The 19,408-nt window shown below is 38.6% G+C and overlaps 1 protein-coding gene across 1 annotated transcript; it reads right to left on the minus strand.

Annotated features, from left to right (window-relative positions):
• Positions 1-581: 581 nt before the first annotated feature.
• Positions 582-19,139, minus strand: LOC141438340 (lamin-C-like). The gene is made up of 10 exons (XM_074102189.1): positions 18,580-19,139; positions 10,077-10,209; positions 8,621-8,819; positions 7,284-7,405; positions 6,603-6,743; positions 5,724-5,929; positions 3,603-3,846; positions 3,028-3,249; positions 2,517-2,609; positions 582-2,423 (listed from the first exon to the last, which is right to left on the minus strand). Exons 1-10 carry the CDS (start codon positions 19,008-19,010, stop codon positions 2,379-2,381), a joined length of 1,836 nt encoding a protein of 611 aa, XP_073958290.1. The 5' UTR covers positions 19,011-19,139; the 3' UTR covers positions 582-2,378.
• Positions 19,140-19,408: the final 269 nt, after the last annotated feature.

Raw genomic sequence — 19,408 nt, forward strand, 5'->3', positions numbered from 1 at the left:
AGAAAAGTAGGTCAGGTTAATTGCAAAATTTTAGAGGGGGGGGGATGCTCGATTTTAATGAAAATTTGCACTTTAAAATTTGAATATTTCGCAAACAAATCACTGAATCGAACAATCGCCTGAGTAAACCTTATCCAACGATACTCCACACTATAGGGTTGGATGAGAAAATAAAAATCACCCCCACTTTACATCTATGAGATACCCTAAAAAAAAAATTTTTTTTTTCTTAATTTTTTGTTTTACCATTTTGTCTGCATATAAGGTTCTCACTGAAAATCAGCGCCACGGCTTCCCGTGGCATTATGCTGAGTGGGGACCTATTTAGCGTCATGTATGTCTTTATTTGTTTTATGGCGTTAAATAAATTTATTTTCTTTCTTAAATTACTTGTAACGACAATTCCACGAAATTAATTGTCGACGAAATGAAAATACTCTAAACGTTGTCTTTGAAATAAAATTCGATTATTTAAGTGTCGGTAATTTGATGATAAACCAGGCTGGGATGATAGTGACGTAGTTTGCAATCAGATAAGTATTATCTGATCAAGAAGAGCAACACCGAAATGAAAGCCAAAATTAAATCTAAATATATCTTTATTTCAAGTAATGTATACATTACACATGGAAAATATCCAAACGGTCACAGTTGATGTCTCATGATTAGGTACCAAACTACGAGTGAACATGAAAATTAATCAGATTCAATCCCTCTTGCAATTTTAAACAAATCGTTGACAACATTTTTAAAATTCTAAATCAAGGTGAACAGAAAACATTTCCGAATACTTGAACACGAGTGACGTTGATTTGAGACTTGCACCTATACCTTAGTTAAGTGTAATAGCACTGATTAATGAAAAAAAAACGGAACCTTTCTTTGCAGCCTATTGGTGAACTCTTATTATTTATAAAATGCTGAAGGAGATGCTTACAATAATGTAGATTTAATCTACTACATCCCTCTTCTGGATATTTTTGATTACTGATAAATTAATTACCAACTAGTGCATTAGTAAAACTTATTTACTCCCACCTGATGTATACGTGTCTGTCGCCTTCATGTTATATCTAAATGCACGCCGCTTACTTATATTTCTCTTTACCTATATTAAAAATATTACGTGATTCAATTAGTCACTTCCGGAAAGATACAACAGTCATTGCAAATTAGTTACAAATATGTAATAAACCTCAATTTTATAAAGACTAGCGTGACAAGACTCTTGTATCTCCCCCTTTTGATAAAATCATTAATGATTATATATTATCTAAGTAATGAAAATCTATTCTCCTACTCGAGAAGACAATTCCTTAAAAATAAAAGATGAATTTTATATATAAACTAAAAATTATAACTCTTAACGAAAATACTGAACATCGAAATATTTTATCAAATTACATGTCCGATGCCATGGCAAACAAAAAGCGTTATCATTATTGTAAGATTTGCCCTTTAAAAGTAATTCAATACAGAATAAATACTACATATTTAAGAGCGCCGCTTGTGACGCTACTTCGAGAGGAGATAGATCACAAATTTTTTTTTTTATTCGGTTTTATAGTCGACTAGTGACTGGATTAATCAATATTCACTGATTATCAATTCGGTATTTGACTATTTTATTATAACTAAAGCTTGACAATGCGTGTTATCGAAAGGTTTTTTTTAGGCTACCTTTAAATACATCAGGGTTTTAAAGGCGTGAAATTCAAGATCATATTGAATATCGAACATAATTTTCTAAATCAATTGGTGATTCTTTGTGAACTAGCGCTGGCAGGCGGATGTAGACGCAGATATATTCTAAGGATAAAAAATGTCAAATGCATTGTACACAAAATAATTCAATGCCCATTAAATTCGTCGCTATACTTACCAATAATGTGAACCAAAATGTTTGTACTTTGTTCACGGGTGCCATAAGAGCGAAACGGCAGTGTTCAGCTAGACAATACTACTATTAGCCCTCGAGTCTGATAAATAGTTTCTGGCTCGTGATCGAGACATACAATGAATAAAGCTGCTGGTTTTTATCAAACGACTAATTGGACTTGTTAATCAAGTGACTTTAGGTGTACGGCTTTTAGCTCATAAAACTGGATTGAAAATTGATCAAATAGAAAACTTTGCTTACACGTATGGGGATCAAAGTCCCGTGAATGTTTCTAAAAAATATGGGCCGTGATCTAAATTGGGCAGACACTAAACACGGTAACAGTGATATAATCGCACAAGTGTAAGGACCAATTCAAACCACGGCCTATAATCTCAGCTGTGTATCTAGCTGTAAATGAATCCTATTGTATAAATGGTGGGTACAGGGCCGAAGTGTGGGAGAGAGGCACCTTGTGGCGAGGGGTGGCCGGAGGCTGTTACATGATGCGACAGTTCTCATCGCCCTCACGAATCTCTCCCAGCTATAAAGGAAAGGAAATGGTTAAATTAAATCAACATTTAAGTACACAATTTTTGTTGACAATGTGATATTTTAAAACTTGCATTATGTTTACCTGTTCACGACGTGGGAATTTGTGCGCCAATTCCCGGTGTCGCTGTGCGCTTGTGCTGACCTGTCTTCGTTGACGTTCAGAGACAGCCACCTCCTACAAGCAAAATATAAGGAATCAGTTGGGAATTCCTAAAAATTAGGTTGTGGTCTTCATTTACGTTGCATGATGAACAATCGTGCGAAATTTCATGTCTCTGTTAAAAGGAAATAAGGAGGCGGGTCACCTGATGAAAAGCAATCACCGCCGCCTATGAATACACATACATAACATAGCGCATTGGTTTTACTGTAATGCTGTAATTTCTTATTGACAAATAAATGAAATGAAATGAAACTTAAGCTGCGTTACTGATGCGTTGCCGGCCCCTTGAGCAAACATTTGGCCCGTTTTTTGAAGATCTCCAAGTTGTACCGGTCCGGAAACACAGTGCGCTGTCATCAGCAGTAAGGGAGGCGTACTAGCAGCACCCGCGCTGCCAACCTGAGTACGATCGACGCTTTTGCTGACTCACCTCTTGTTCGTTGTTGAGCAGCGCCGTGGTAAAGTTGTCAGCGACGAACCACTTCTGTCCCTTCATTACGATGTCGCGCGGCGGGTCGTGCTCCGCGCCGCAGTCGGCCGACCAGACGGTGGCGGTCGCGCCCGGCTCCAGCTTCACGGTGCGGTGGAACTTGAAAACGGTCTCCTGGTCACCCGCCTTGCGGTGGATCTGGTAGCCGCTCAAGCTTTGCTCCTGTTGATGGCATAAGCCGTTTATTTTTATGCTTAAGACATCAATCAATTAATACCTAATAATCTCTTTAACAGGCCATAGAACTAAGGGCTTAAAATAGCTGGGTACTCCGAGGGTCTTCTCATCACCACGGTCGCTGCAATGTCGCCCATACGTCGGTATCTTAGTAATACATCAGCGTGTTTAAAACATACGAGGGTTGCGTGGTCAAACTCGACCAGTCAAAATAATTGACTGTTGAAAAAATAACACTCAAGGTAGAAATTTAAATTCAGTTTTTACGAATTATTAGATCGAGTTATCGGTTTTGACCCTGACCCTAATAAAATACACAGTATAAGTCTAGGACTAACCTTCTTCCCCTTGTTTCGTATCTTGACGTACTTGCCGTCGGGGCAGGCCTCGGCGACCTCGAGGTCCCCCTTGGCGCTGGCGGTGACGCTGAAGTCGCTGAGGCTACGCTCTTCGCTCTCGTCGAGCAGCGTGCGCTTGCGCGCGGCGCGCAGCGGCGTGGCGCGCCGCCCCGGTGTGCCGCGCCCCGACCCCGACACCGACGCGCGCGACTCGCGCCCCGGGGACTGGTTCGTTAGGTTCAGTCTGCGCACACGTACTTATTAATATTACAAACTGGTCTTAAGACGAAGCTTGGAATGAGTGAACTAACTAATTAGGTCTGGCAGTTGCATCGAGATTACAAGATTTTGCTAAAATATCAAAACATTACGACGTGGATTTTATTAATGTTGTAAAGAAACACCAGCGTCAAATTTCATGTATATGAACGAAAATACAAACTGAGACATGGCTGCACAGAAAAACCAGAAAAAGAGACCAGCGCTGGGAATCGAATCCAGGTCCTCAGCAATCCGTGCTGCGTGCACCACCGCTGGACAGGAATCTAGACACGAATTTTTCCTATGCATACCTATCTCAGGTTGCTTATTTCTACTACGCTACTTATGCAGCAGCACTAGCGACATCTATGTTCCGCTCTCATCGAGAGACGTCACATTCTTTCGGAACTACCCGCTCACTAGAGATGGGTAAATCCGGATCTGAAGATTCAAAAGAGTCAGATCTTCAAGCGGATCCGAATCCCTTAATCCTTTCAAATCTTATCGACTCCGGAGTTACTAACTCCGACCAAGTCCGGCCGGATCGAGCGGCTCGTGATCGCGGTCACACTCATTCACTCCGCTTTCGCTCTCGGTTCGGATCGGACAGGATCGGATCTTATTACTTTTGGTCGGGCGCTGAGTGAGCCGGTACCTACGTCGGTACGGACTACTCGCTCGGTTATATTGGAAAGATATGAGATAGAATTACAACACAATATAATATGACCGGAGCGGGCGACGCTTAATTTCACGAAATATTAAGCAAAAATTGCAGCAAAAAATAGGTCTTATGGCACAGACTTTCAATCATAATATTGTTTCGAATCACTAGGCAGGCAGGCTTGCTACAAAACAAATAATCGCTCGCTCGCTATAAAGCCAGCACGTATGTATGTATGTATTTATTTTGAAAATATCAACACACACTGCCATTTTAAGACTGTTTTCAAGCTTCAAAGAATTAAACAGAAAACTAGTAGGTACTTAAAGTAGCTCATAGTTTTTAAAAAAATACACAATTTAGAATTTTTCAACATCAAAAGGACGAAACGAATCGGTACTTCAGTTCCAGTACCTTGACCTTAGTATCGACCGAACCGAGCTGGGCCGGATCGGCCATAGATAAATTAATAATCGCTCGAAAGAACCGGAGTCAATAAAGGAGTCGGATTCAATAAGCGGATTCGGTACCGACACCGGAGATGGATCTAGTGAGTCAGATCACTTCGCGGAGTTGAGATTACCCATGTCTACCGCTCACCCAGACAAGAGATGTCGCTACCAAGCAATCAAATATGTGTAGGGGTATAGCACGCAGCATGGATTGCTGAGGACCTGAGTTCGATTCCCAGCGGTGGTCTCTTTTTCTGGTTTTTCTGTGCATCCATGTCTCAGTTTGTATTTTCGATATGGTTTCACGTACGGGTACGTAAAAATAACAAATTTGGAGTTGAAATAAATAATACAAAAAGACTCCAAAAAACATAATTCATTTCCTTAATCATAGCGGTTTTTTTATCCCTATCCCATAGGAATATGTGGCACAGAAACCCCTTCATTGACAAATGTTGAGATGCCTACATAAATGCGAACTCTTATCCGTTTTAGGGATCTGTACCAGAAATCCCCACAGAAGACTGATATTAGCAGGATATCCAACTGTTGGAAAACGCTTGCCATTTCATTCACTTGCATCATCAGCGAACTAAGCCTGTTTGGGGCCCTCAGCTTTGATATAAATACTACGAATACTTTAGCCGTGTTCAGGACTTCATAAAGAGAACTTATGGACATTTGGAAGCCTCCAGGGACTGGAGACCCACTGTTAGTCTACCACCGTTCAAAACAGCGACTGACCTGTCTTCTTCGCCCTCCAGAAGAGTGCGGTACGTGGCGATCTCGTGGTCGAGCGAGATCTTTATGTCCATGAGGGTGGCGTACTCTCTAAGCTGGCCGGCCATCTCGTCCCGCAGACGCGCCAGCTCCTGCTCCAAGGAAGCCAGGTCCTCGGCGTGCCGGGCGCGCTCCGACTCTAACTGGCGTTCCAGCTCGCGGCAACGGTTCTGTGGGGAACATTTGTTATTGAACGAGCGACGCCAAGTTTTCAGCAGTTAGGGGAGTGACTCGGTCCTTGTATGTATGTATTTTAAGTTCAGAGTTCGCTCTTGTAAAATAATATGAATTAGATTAGTTCCACGGTGCGGGAATTTCGAAAAATCCCTTTTTTGTACGCAAATCAACTTAAAATATATGTCTGCCACATTTCAAGTTTTCAGCCTCAATAGCTTAGGGTATGCATAGCTTGTCAGTTGGCCAGTCACCTGATTATTTTCTGGATATTGAAGATGTATATGGATAAGAAAACACACATTAAACCGCCTAACTCAAGATTAAGTCAGGAATGAGTCCAAGTTAAAGCAAGCACTAATGAACATCGAATAATCTATCAACAGTGTGAAAACAATCTCTCTTAGGAACAATCAGACAAGAACAAGACAGTAACAAACAGTTTTTTTTTAAACATGTGGTTCTTAATTATTGATTACCTCAGAACTTCGTAATTTACGAACTAATTTGAAATATTATTTTTGTTTACAATAAGTAAACCCTACTTCCCATTTGAACCCATTTAAAATTAAAGAAGAGACATCACTTACTACTCATCGAGGTTGGTGCTTTCTGACAAAATGATTGACTCTCATACATAATAACAGTATAACAGTAAGCATAACTCACGCTGAGAGCGGCGTTTTTGTTCTCCAAGTCGTTGAGCGTGGTGTTGAGGGAGTCAATGCGCGTGCGCATGGTACGCAGCTCCTCCACGGCGACGGTGGCCGCGTTGCTGTTGCGGTTAGCGGCCGCGTGCAAGTTCTTCATCTGTGGACATAAAACGTGGGTTACTGGGTCTATAACTACACTTGTCACTCGTCAGTGCCTAGGGATATTTTTTGCTCCGACCCAGTTTTGAACATTTCAATAGAGGCATGTTACTACTGAGTCTAAACATCAAATTTGTCTAAGGATAATGAGTACTCCATAATTTTTTGCTGTCTATACTCCTCTGTGACATGAACATTGTTCGTTAAAAAAGTAATAAAAAGCTCGAGTTGCGTGATGTTGTTTATGAAGAAGCGCTTGTTGAAACAAGATATTCTAAGGAACTTGTTTTGAATGTTAGCAAAATATGCGTCAATGTACCCCTGTACAAATACATAAATGGTGTCACTCAAACCGCCGCCAATAATTTGGCATAGCAACAAATCTTGAATTTGAACAAGTCTTCAAAATTGTAACTAAACTTACATCACAATACCCCAATTTATAAGGATAATTGTTTCGACGTTATTGTGTCAATACAATTCTCTTTCATCTCTTTTTGATTAATCGATTGGGAGAGAAGTAATGGTCACAATATACCTTATTCTCATACAAGGCCTCGATGTCGTCACGATTGGCCTTGATGTTGGCTTCCTGCTGTTCACGCAGCTCCTGTAAACTCTGCTGCAACTTTGCCTCGTACTGCTGGGCCAGACGACCATCTGACAAAGAAAATGTATGGAGTTATTTACAAAGCTTCCATTTATCTAATAAATTGGGCACTTTTCTATTGTAAAGCTAAACGCAGACTAGGTGAAAAAATTAACAATAAAATTGGCATAATATATGGAAAATAAACAGAGTAGTATTTATTTTTGTAAATATCACGTGCGCGCAGAATGTAGTTAATCTCTAGTAGGCATTTTACGCGTCATTGCACAATTACTACGACGCTCATCACTTGTCATGCTACGATAAGCCGACAAGAATATCAAATTCCTAATACCATTGCATGGATTGACAACTATCAAAGGTTACTTTCATAGAAATCAACACACTCATCTATCAGTATATCCCAAATCTGGTAATTGTTGACGCTGCGCGAAAATGTCTATAGCCCATATCAAATATTTGGGAAACTTAGTAATCTAAACCTCACAATCATATTCAGTATACATAGCTTTCTGGCGAACGGAATAAGATAAAGGTCGAAAGACATGGTGAATGCGACCGCGAGCGTCTGCATTTCAGGTAATACGTATACGGACTCAGGCCCTTGAAGCTCAGCTCATCGCGCACACTCTTAACGGTACTCGATAATTATCGAGTTGCCTGCTACTTTTGCCATAATCGACAACTGTTTAAGTGACATCAGTGAGGACAAATATGGCAAAGGTGGTTTACATGTGCACTAACTGCGATGTATGTACTGCATCCAAAGACATACTTAACTAACCCATCTCTGGCTGGCCCTTTCCTCACTCGCCGCTTTAAAAGCCATTGCATATGGCGTATTTTTTAGGCACAAAAACCTTTCAAACAAGATTCGGTCATTTTTGTAGGTACTAGCCGAAAACACGCGAAAAATAAAAAATAAGTCATGTGGGTTATCTAACGAAGATTTTCACGCCACGTAGCAGGGCGGCCGGTAACTGGCAAACGTGGTTTTTTGGACTTGCCATATTGGAGGAGTTGCTCTAATTGTCACGCTGAGCAGGCAAGGGGTTGGCAATCGCAGTGTGTATTTGTGAGACGGTGTCGCTGCTGCCTGACACCGACCCGACCCATAATGTGCTAGGTGCAAGACTGAGCGATTATCTTCGCAAGGTGGCTGGCAAGAACTGGATGAAAATGGCCGAGGATCGTGCTCAGTGGCGTGCATTTGGAGAGCAGTGGACTAAGATAGGCTGATGATGGTGATGACAGTAAAGACTCACCGATCTCCGTGATCTCGACCTGGCGGCGCGTGCGCGTTTCCTGCAGCTCCTGCTGGAACACCTGGTCCTTGAAGCTGAGCTCCTCGCGCAGACTCTGCACGGTGTTCTCCATATCGATGCGGCAGAGCATCTCCTCCTCCAAGGTCTTGCGTGTATCGGCGTACACTTTACGAAGCTTCTCCAGCTCCTTTGCAAGGTCCTGGGTATAATAATAATAATAAGCGATCAGGCTCAAAATAGAGGGTTGCTTACGGAGTTCGCTAATCTCCAGCATTAGAAAGCTAAGCCTGAGAAAATGCGCAAACAAGCTAATTTTAATAAAATAGTAAGCTAGCAACCTTGGCGTCGTGTATACGGAACCGTTTCTACCTAGCTAGTCGCAACGCCAAAAACTAGTATTATGTATCCTGGATATTTTCATAACCCAGAAATTGGTTTCATAGGAATGTTGTACGTTATTTTTATTATTTTATTTTTATGGTCGTAATAGTTTCATGGTGAAAATTATGGTTGTTTGATGTTAAAAACCTAATTTCATTTTAATACAGCTGCTTTTTGCTATCAACGCTTTTAAATGTGATAATGGAACATCAATCATCAGGGCTGAAAACCGTTAGTCTTTATATCTACCAAAATTACTAGCGTAGTATTATGCAAGTAAATTTTATTAGATGCTATGTTAGGAACAGTTTATTTAAGTCGGACAGTTTACGACGTTCACGCTGTGTCGATAGGTTATTTGCTCTAAAGCAACAGTGCAACTTTGTTATTGACGTTAGAGTACAGCTAGACGAAGAACATTGTTTAAATTTAGAGCCTAAAAGCATAACTGAAAATATGGAAGATGGCCGGCAATTGGCTAAGTGGCGAATGATCAGTTGATGAGTCATGTCCCGAGATAACAGAAGAATCGTTTAAATAATACTTCACTACTTACTGATAACTACCACTGATAGTACAAACTATCTCATTCATGATAAAATTATTATCAATAAATGAAGAACGTTAACTAAAAGCTATTAGTATTGAGTATAAATATGTATAACTGGCTATGTCCAAGGGCAGATTCATATTTATCTAAAACATTTTCAAAAACGCATCCATTTCGTTTTTTGAATCCTGAAAAAACTACGCATCAAAGCCTGAAATGCATATATAACAGTGTCGCGACTTTCGCTATGTGCCGCTGTAATAATTAAGCAGATAGTCTAGGTCTGCCAAGCGCAGTGGACGTGTCAAATCGACGTCTCCAGTACAATCAGAGTGGGCCGTCCCTTAACCACGCACTAAAGCGCAGAACGCACACAGGACGGGTGCGGGGTCGGGAGTGCGGCGGGCTTGTGATGCCGTTCTTATACAGCCACGTAAATAGGCACTCCCGACTCACGCCCGTCCTGTGTGTGTTTCGCGTTTTAACTGCATACAAGCACAGCCAAGAGTTTTCTTGTTGACATACCCTGGCTTCATCTTGGGCCTTCTTCTTGTCGGCGAGCGCTGTGTTATACTTGTTGCTCTCCTCAGTGTAGCGAGTCTCGTAGTGACGCGCCAAATTCTCCGCCTGCGTGCAGTCCTTGGTCTTCTTGTCTAAACTGTAAATAAAATATATATATATATATATATATATAAAAATAATGCAAGCTTTATTTATTGTTGACTGCAATTATATTGTCATCCAAGCTGCATGTTCAACTGTCAAGATAATCCGACAAATAGAAGTGGTTAAAATTTGACGTAATATACAAACAAACAAACATACAAGTTCATTGTATAAGAACTTGTAATAACTAATAAACAAGAAATCTAGCTAAGATTATTATTTTATTCACTAGATGATTACGATAAAATAAAGTATTGGGTACGAATTTAAAGCCTAAATTCAAGATAATTAAGGAAAGCACTGTTCGTACTTGGTGGACTCAAACCAGTTTTTTAATAAATTTACGCATTAAACTTCCATAATGGTTCAAATAATACTAGGAAATGGTGTCACACGTACAAACGTCACCAAAATAAAATGTCGGAAGCACATGAATTTGATAAAGGACTGCCATTCTTAATCAGGCTATTAAAATAACAAAGATAAGCATACAAATTGTCGAGTTCATACAAATTATAATCATAACAAGAACAAAACCAAAAAAATGTTAATAAAACAACCTATTAATTGCTTATATAGATGGCTGATATGGGTTATCTTTTTGAAGCAGAAGATCAGTGAGCAGAAACTTTAATTTGTATGGAAGAAAAAGTTGATTTTTAAACAAGGTCATTTTTAAACGGCATTCCTATAGCGAGTCAAGTTTTAGATACGAGCTAAGTTGTTGGGTAAACGTGGGATTCTCGGTGCCGTTTGTCGCGTTGCGTAACGTTACACGGAACTTCTGTAAACACGCTATCCGGTTCCCGCTAGCAACACGCGTCGCAACTAGGGTTGCCACATCAGCAGATATAAATGTGAAAAGTCTCTATTCTATTGAAGAATACGGTTAAATTTATCAATAGCTGAGTTCACCCAGACAACCGCACGAGACACAAGGCTCGCAATCGAATTGAAATTGGCTGCCACGCGAGGTGGCGGTTCGCTCAGTAAAGTGTCCATTGTTCGTGCTCCGAATACAGGTACTGGCCGCATTAAACAGTACTGTAGCTAGTGATTAGCTACCTTGACTCGTAAGATGAAAGTTTAAATACATTTTACTTGTTTATTATATTATAATACCGACTAAAAATCAGGCTAAAATTCTGTGCAGGTATTAAAAATGTTGCCGTTTGGTAACCCTGCTTGCTTGCAGCACTATCAATGATCATTTGAATCAAGCTGCGTCTTACCGTTCGCGAATCGACGCCGGCGACGCGCGGCGCCGTCGCGGGAGACGAACCTTGGCCGATTTTTATTCCGGGGCGGAGCCGGATAAAAGCGTGACTGTTTATTATTTAGCTTCCCTGCTATATGACTGATCGAAATGTAAAAGTTTTAGCAGCTTTTTTAAGGTGAGCATCGAAGCGTATCAATTAACCAAGCAGGATTACGTTGAATGACTTCAAAACTTAATTACAGACAAACTGGCCACATTCAACAAAGTACGCGTTTCTATTTATCTACAAATTACAGCTATTATGCTCCAAGCGAGATTTAAAATTTTGACAACAGTTGCGACGATCTTACATATTTCTAACCCGTTTTGGAATTTTTAAAGAACAAAGCAGGAAGTTTTTAAAAAGCTAATAACCGTGACAGTAACGCCCATAGAGGGAGGGGGTCAATACATAATCAATTCTGGCGGTCGTAAGTGAAGACTAAGTTATGAATAAGTGGCTTCTGTGATTTGTTCAATGTTTTCGATGCGTAACTGCCAACCTATTTCGGTCCTTCCATGTAAACAATGACGACATTTTGTAAATAGATGGGAGTTCTGAATCGCACACAAATTAACTATTATACTGTCAAATTTTATTGGTTGTTAACGTAGATAAGAATAGCGTAGATAGTTCTACTGTTGTCATTTTTTTAAACAATATAAATTTATAAAGGCGTTGATTACGTAGAGCTCCAAAATCACTGGACGTAGCTCGTAGGTGCGTGACTTCAACTCTGGTGGCACTATGGTTTATGTCAATCCAATTAAAGAAGAAAGGGTAAACAAAGACGCCATTAACCCGACCACAGACATTTAATGATGTGAAAGAAAACCTAGAACCTCTTGCAAAACAATTAATCTGTTTAGTAAATCGATTAATTTATTAATTGAATAGATCAAAGTATTTTTGTCTATTTAATTATTTAAAATACTTGATTTAATTCCAGACTGTTTATTCAATTATAAAAGCAGTACCTATTTTTTAATTTTAAGGTAAATAAATAATAATCGATTATTCAATCGAGTATTAATCGATTTTAAAAATGTCAAGTTTTCCACCATCTCTACGCTAGTCTATGCTACCACATGCTACTACAGATAATACACGAGTTTCATTTAAGAAATAACAATAACGTCAGATTTTGACGAAGATTTTTCAAATAAAAATTAAATATTGAAATCAAGTGAATTTTGGTAAAAATAAGTCATTTGACGTCTAGTTAAAAGACACGAATTATAGATAAATGTGTTATTGATTTGATCCAGTGGGTGTTTATACAAGAATTTTGATGAAATCGATTTGTTTACACTTTCCATAAATTGGATTGGCATAACGTATACCTACGGCAACCTTTTGAGTTGGAAGTCAAAATTTCACGTACTAAATTTAAAAAAAAATTAAGAACCACAATTTTTTTTCTTGCCAGCAATAAATAGTACTTACATAAATAAAGTTTGGACCTAAAGAGCCGCAGCTTCACATCAAAAGAGCCGCAGTTTTCCGACCCCTGACCTATACTATTACTAACCTACCTATCTAATCTAGACGATTATCGGCATGTGCGGGTTTCGGATTGAATGTGTGACAGCAAAATTATTTATATTATCGTGAATCACAACTTTGTATTACCTTTTTTTTTTATAGAAAAAAGACTGGGAGCGCTAACGCATATCTACTCGTAACCGCTTGAATTCAAGCTAAACAAACATGTTATCTCAGCGTAGAAGAGTCAATAAGCCTGTGGCCTGTGGGTAGAACATTTTAAGAGATATATAGTGGTCTCAGAAAGAATAAATTAAGCAAAGAAAAAAAACCTTCTTTTTTTTTTAATTTTTCCTTTTTTTTTTGTTAATTATTTAAGCTCGATTTTTAATTTGTTTGTTTTTAAAGAATATAGTTTAGCGCGAAACACCTACCCTATTAGTGGATCACGCACATTGGCAGTTTTGTTCATTCTAGCTCATCCTTTTCCTACTATACAGCTAAGACAGAAAAGGACGCACTGAGCGACACGCGACAAAACCGCGTTCGTGCTAGACAGAAATATTGAGCTAAATTTACTTTTAGATAGAACACATCTGCGAAACAATGCCATTTCTGAATCGATTTATAGATTAAAGTGATTAAATTACATCTCCCACAAAGAAATTATGACTTACGAAAGCATACTTATTAGTGATTATGAATTATCACTACATAATTTGCAATCATTTCCTTGCTATTCTGTTGAGTTAAAAGGAAGCACGAAGGTTATCTGATCTGTGAACCGCGAAGGCCAAGGATCAAACTTGAAGAAGTTAAAAGAGAATGCAGTAGGCGCCGTAAATGTTATTTACCATAATAGTATGTATAATGGTTTGCGGCGGTTGTGCATGCGGGCAAAATAGGCGTCGTCGTTTGACGCCGTACGTTTAGGGATGTCGCCAGTATGTCGCATTATCATTTTGAATTCTATTATTTAATACAGGGGTGCACACTTATTAGTAAAAGGGTCCACTCGGACAGATTATAAGCTTCCCCTTAAGCTTCCCCCGCAGCAAATAAACAACGGAAGTTATCATAACATAACTCTACTAGATTTTCGCTATTTCTATTAGGTCGTTGGCGAGCTGCACGTCCATCTACAGCGGGCCGCGGTCTGTGCATCCCTGGTTTAATGCAATCCAAACTTTCATCATCATCATGTCAGCCGAAAGACGTCCACTGCTGGACATAGGCCTCCCCCAAGGCTCTCCACTCCACTCAGACCGGTCTTGTGCTTTCCGCATCCACCACGATCCCGCGATCTTAGCCGGGCCTCTGCCGATGATTAACTAGCTACTACCGATAGTTTGCGGAGGACGCCGCTGCCCATCCTCCGGTTTATCCCTCAGTCGCCTCTTACGACACCCACAGGAAGAGATGGGGTGGTGCAATTCTCCTCACGGCAAAAAGTGTATTGAGTACCTAAATGTTATTACAGCCCCATTTAAAAATTATCATTAATTAAATATGCTATAATTAATTACTGGCTAATATTCGTCACAATTTCAGTTAACACTCATTATAGTTTGTGGCGTACAGAACACAAATCTTATCTAATATGTATCAACATTCACACGAGCAATTCTTGTGTACATTTATTTATTTCAGGGATCTCGGAAACGGTTCTAATGATTTTGATGAAATTTGCTGTGGGAGTTTTCGTGGGCGAACAATCGATCTAGCTTGGTCTGTCCTATCTCTGGGCAAACACGTGTTCTCGAGTTTTAGCCCAAGCGAAGCTCTGCCGCCCAGTAATTTGATAATGTGTTGCACAAGCAATGCAATTTTATAATTTATTTAATAACATCGCATAAATCACTGATATGAATGAATATGAATAAGTTTGTTACTCATTTTTAACAAACTTCAAAAAAGGAGGTGGTTTTATGTTCCGCTTACTCAGTCAATTGTGGACCGATTTTCAAAATTCTTTTTTTATTCGAAAGAGTATTCTTCTGAGGTGGTCCCATTGTCACCACATTCACATTGTGTGAAATCGAGGGCAAATCTCAAAATTTAAGGGCACACCTATGGCGATTTTGGCATTTTTAGCATTAAGACAAGCATTTACATTCAGAAAAAGTCACTTGGTAAACTGGACCTGATGAAGAAGACCGTAGATGGCCAATGGAACTCGTCAAAGCTAAGTAATGCTCGCGCGTCTATAAACGATCATGATTACTAAACCAAGATAAGGGACTAAGAAGAAGCTTTAAGTTAATGATTCTTTCGACTTGTTCTGATGCTGAAGCCAGAAAGAAGGTAGGCAATGGAACTCTGTTATAAAACAACGTAACTAAACAGTGTTTGGGCTTAATGGAATCGTCGTGAGATGTACTTTGGCTACAAATCACTAAAAAGTGAGAAATAAAGAAACTTTTTAACAAAAAAGTAAAACCAACTCCAAAATAATAAAAAAAATAACAAAAATGGAACCAACTACAAAACTTGAAAATATTTTTCTAGGTAGGTACTTACTAGCTCGAAGTCGGTGTGGTAGTTGGTTCCATTTTTGTTATTTTTTTATTATTTCTGAGTTGATTTTACTTTTTTGTTAACATTTTTCTTTTTAATGCTATTGTGTACCTAATATACGCTTTTTTCGTTGACTGCATTCTTGTTGACTGTTTTTGCATTGTCATCCGACTTACATATTTATACCACAAGTTAATCCAACCACTGGAAGTGGGTCAAATGACCCAACAGGACAAGTTTAAAAAAACTTGTAATAATAATAATTACGTTGAGACATAACAATAACTACAATTTAAAGTATAAATTAAATTATTCTTGGAATTAGACTGCATCATCGCTAAATACGCGCGTTTACGTCACCCGCGGACAGGATGACGTCACGTCACCACGGTCAACAGCCGCCGCGCAAGGCGACCTGAGAGGAGGCTGGATTTAAAAAGTTAGAATTGAAACACATAGAATATAAAGCACCAATAATAGAGCTAAGGTATTCAGTAGACTGGCTATGTAGACTAGTTTTGTAACATTTGTAACTGAAATAATCTTTTTTTCACTAGTTTTTTTTTTTAACTCTATGCTGGTTTTTCTGACCATGAGTGAGGTTGTATTGTATACCGAGCAAGCACTCGCAATCACATTTACCGTCTCTCTCTACCCTCATTCTCTCACATGATTTTTGTCAGAAAATATGAATAAGATGGTGTTCCAAGAGCATTGAACAATATAGCTTCCGGTTTAGATGCCTGTTTCATTAAAACATAGGTTTTCTTCTTTTGCTCGCAATAGAAAAGTGTATACATATGTGCTGTTAATTGACCAGATTTTACTGCATAGTCTTAAGACGAGATATTTCTCTTTATATGCACATTAAACCAACAATAATTTAACAAACAATACCTACATAATTAATGAGGAACATCATGAACTAAACTAAACTAAACATGCATTTCTTGCACTTTCATTGATAATTGATGATAAGATAATTATACTTATGATAAAGCTCAATACTTGTGAATGTTTTAATGCCATAAATAGCAAAGCGCATCCTTTCCCGGCTTGCTACGACATTCATCGATCTCCGACCGAAAATGGTAAAGTGAGCCAAGGTTGAGCTATAAATTAGCATTACATAGTCATAATAGTTTACTTTTAGTTTTCCTTATTGGATACTTATAAATTAAATAGCACACATATAGAACTTACTTTCCTAGTTTGTCTGTGAGTCATCTTGACTGTTAAAATTTTGTAAGCCAGTTGTTTTGTATGATTATATGATTATGTAAAAGAAAATAAATTATTTTTATTATTTATTATTATTATTATAAAGTCTTGCACGCCCCATGTGCGCGTAGCTAATCACCTTAATACTTAGTACTTTTAAACATAATGGCCAAAAAAGTTGACCAGTTTAACATGGTCTAACTACATACTTCAACCAAAAATATGTTTTATTTAAAATTAAAACCCTAATATTTGCGAAGCAATTCAATGGTGCGTGTGAAGTTCCCAATCCGCACTGGGCCCGCATGGGAACTATGGCCCAAGCCCTCTTGTTCTGAGAGGAGGCCTGTGCCCAGCAGTGGGACGTATATAGGCTGGGATGATGATTTGCTAAAAATTGTTTTGAGGAGGCAGTCCACACAACCGAACACGGGAGACATTTTTTAAAGTAAGTAATGTGTGAATCATGATTAGATCTAATTTCTCTAAATTACTTTCCAAGATCTAATCATGACTCACACATTCATTACCATACACTTGAAAAAATGTCTACCTTGTTTGGTTGTGTGGACTGCCTGCTCAAAACAATTGAGAACCCTCAGGCTCTCAGTATAATTATAGTTAAGGTAAATATTACATTTCCAGAGCTATGAGCACCGAAACAAATAAAAATTTACTTCTTAATTTCCAAATTTTGGCATCATAGCATTACAAAATAAGGTAAAAAAAAACATATTTTGTGTCAGTCAATGTTCTGTAAGCTTTTTAACTTCATATTGATTATGGAACCTTCATTAAGCATGTGCAAGGTCTCAGAAACACTTTCTTCTTAAAAATATTGTAAAAAAGATGCTAATTAATAAATGAATAACTGGGATGTTAAACAATAAACATAAGTTTAGTGTTAAAAAGATAAACTTTTGGAATTTTGTTTATTAGGTGGTCATGACATCAGTTTACATACATAACAAACAATATAATACTTTTAGAGAATGCGTAAAATATTGAAAACTGTACTGAAATAACTAAAACCTATTCAATAAGGCAGAATAAATCAGCAGTTTTAATGAAAAGCTCTTTTTTTTTTCGACAATGTCGAAAATAAATAGGTAATTAATTAAACATGGCAGTCTTGTGGACTGAAACATTTCTTCAATCTAATAAAACTGAATCTTTTCCCCAAACAAATTTCCTCAATTGTTCTTATCTAACATTAATTAATTGGCAAATCAGGTCAGGTCTGTAATGAGCATACAGTCTTATTTCAACTCTTGTTAACAGGAACAAAAACTACATTTCTCAATTAATTACCTATGATATGCTTCTCTAGTTGTTTGTATACAAACATACCTATGCAATAAATACTTGAACAAAATGGTTTATGTAATACCAATGGAGTATTTTTGTTTACAAACAAACTTCTAGACAGTGGGGCAACTATTTTTGTCTGAGCAGGTAAGTACTTAGTTACCCACATAAGGTTCTCATTATGATCTTTTATCCAAACCAAAATTAAAATGAAATAGGACGAAAACAACTTTATATCAAGGCAAAATTGTATAAACCTATATATATACACTTCAAGCATGACCTGACTTTCAGATAGCCCTGAAGGAAGAATACTTAAACTTCAGGAAGTAAAGTTAGTTTTTAGCGTGTGATTGCCTCGGTTATATCGAGGTATGATGTCACGATGTCGTAAAGCCGAGGCCGCGCGCTCGTCACCGCGCCCGCGCAGAAATGCCGCCGATGACGTAAATTTTAAGCTAACCTTAGTTAACCACAACATCCCCGAACTAAACTCACACTTAATTAAAAATGATGTTATCGCGTACAGCCACTACGGCACCAGTGCTTAAAATAGGTATGTCAAGGCTTACCGTTTCTTGAGGTCATCATTTTCCTCGTACAGTCTCTTCAAATCTATTTCCAATTTTGCTTTTTCTCTGGATGTGTCGTCTAACAACTTTCTAGCATCTTGGAGTTCATGCTCGTACATTCCCTTGATATTAGAGACTTCACGTGTGACGACCTCCTGTGTAGATTGAATTTCCCGACGCAAACCCGAATTTTCACTCTCCAGTTGGCGGACCTTGTCGATGTAGGCCGCCAGGCGGTCATTCAGGTTTTGTAGCGCATCTTTTTCTTGTAAGCGGCTGTGTCTTGTCGGGCTAAGCGGGCTGCTGGGCCGGCCGGCGGAGCTTGAAGGGCGGCTACCAACAGGAGTGCTCGATTGCTGTGGGCTTTGAACAGATGACACAACACTTATATTTGACGACGATGTCACAGTCTTTTTTGTTTTTGACGACATTGTCGAATAGTTTTTCAGTCACGACACTCGGTATTTGCACAAAAATAAAATCCACGCGAGCTCGACTCGAAAAGGTAAGCGTAACTCGGCGAAACTTGTAATGAACCAACCAACCAAACCCAAGCTTTGGAAGTCACGTGACTGTTGAGTCATAATAGTGATTGCCAGTAAAAATAAAACATATAACATTTCAGTTATTTGAAGAATTCGAAAAATATATATTAGAACTATCGGTGGATTAATTTCACACATTTCATTTAAACTTAATAATAAATTAAAAACTGTAATTATTTGTCAAAACTAAGAATGAAACTATATCGTGGGTCATGTCAGGCAATATATCACAAAGTGCAAAACTCGAACTTTGTATATTGCCGTCCCGTTGACGCTTAAGTCAT

The sequence above is a fragment of the Choristoneura fumiferana genome, chromosome 18, assembly GCF_025370935.1.
Source record: "Choristoneura fumiferana chromosome 18, NRCan_CFum_1, whole genome shotgun sequence".
In the NCBI taxonomy this organism is placed as follows: domain Eukaryota; kingdom Metazoa; phylum Arthropoda; class Insecta; order Lepidoptera; family Tortricidae; genus Choristoneura; species Choristoneura fumiferana.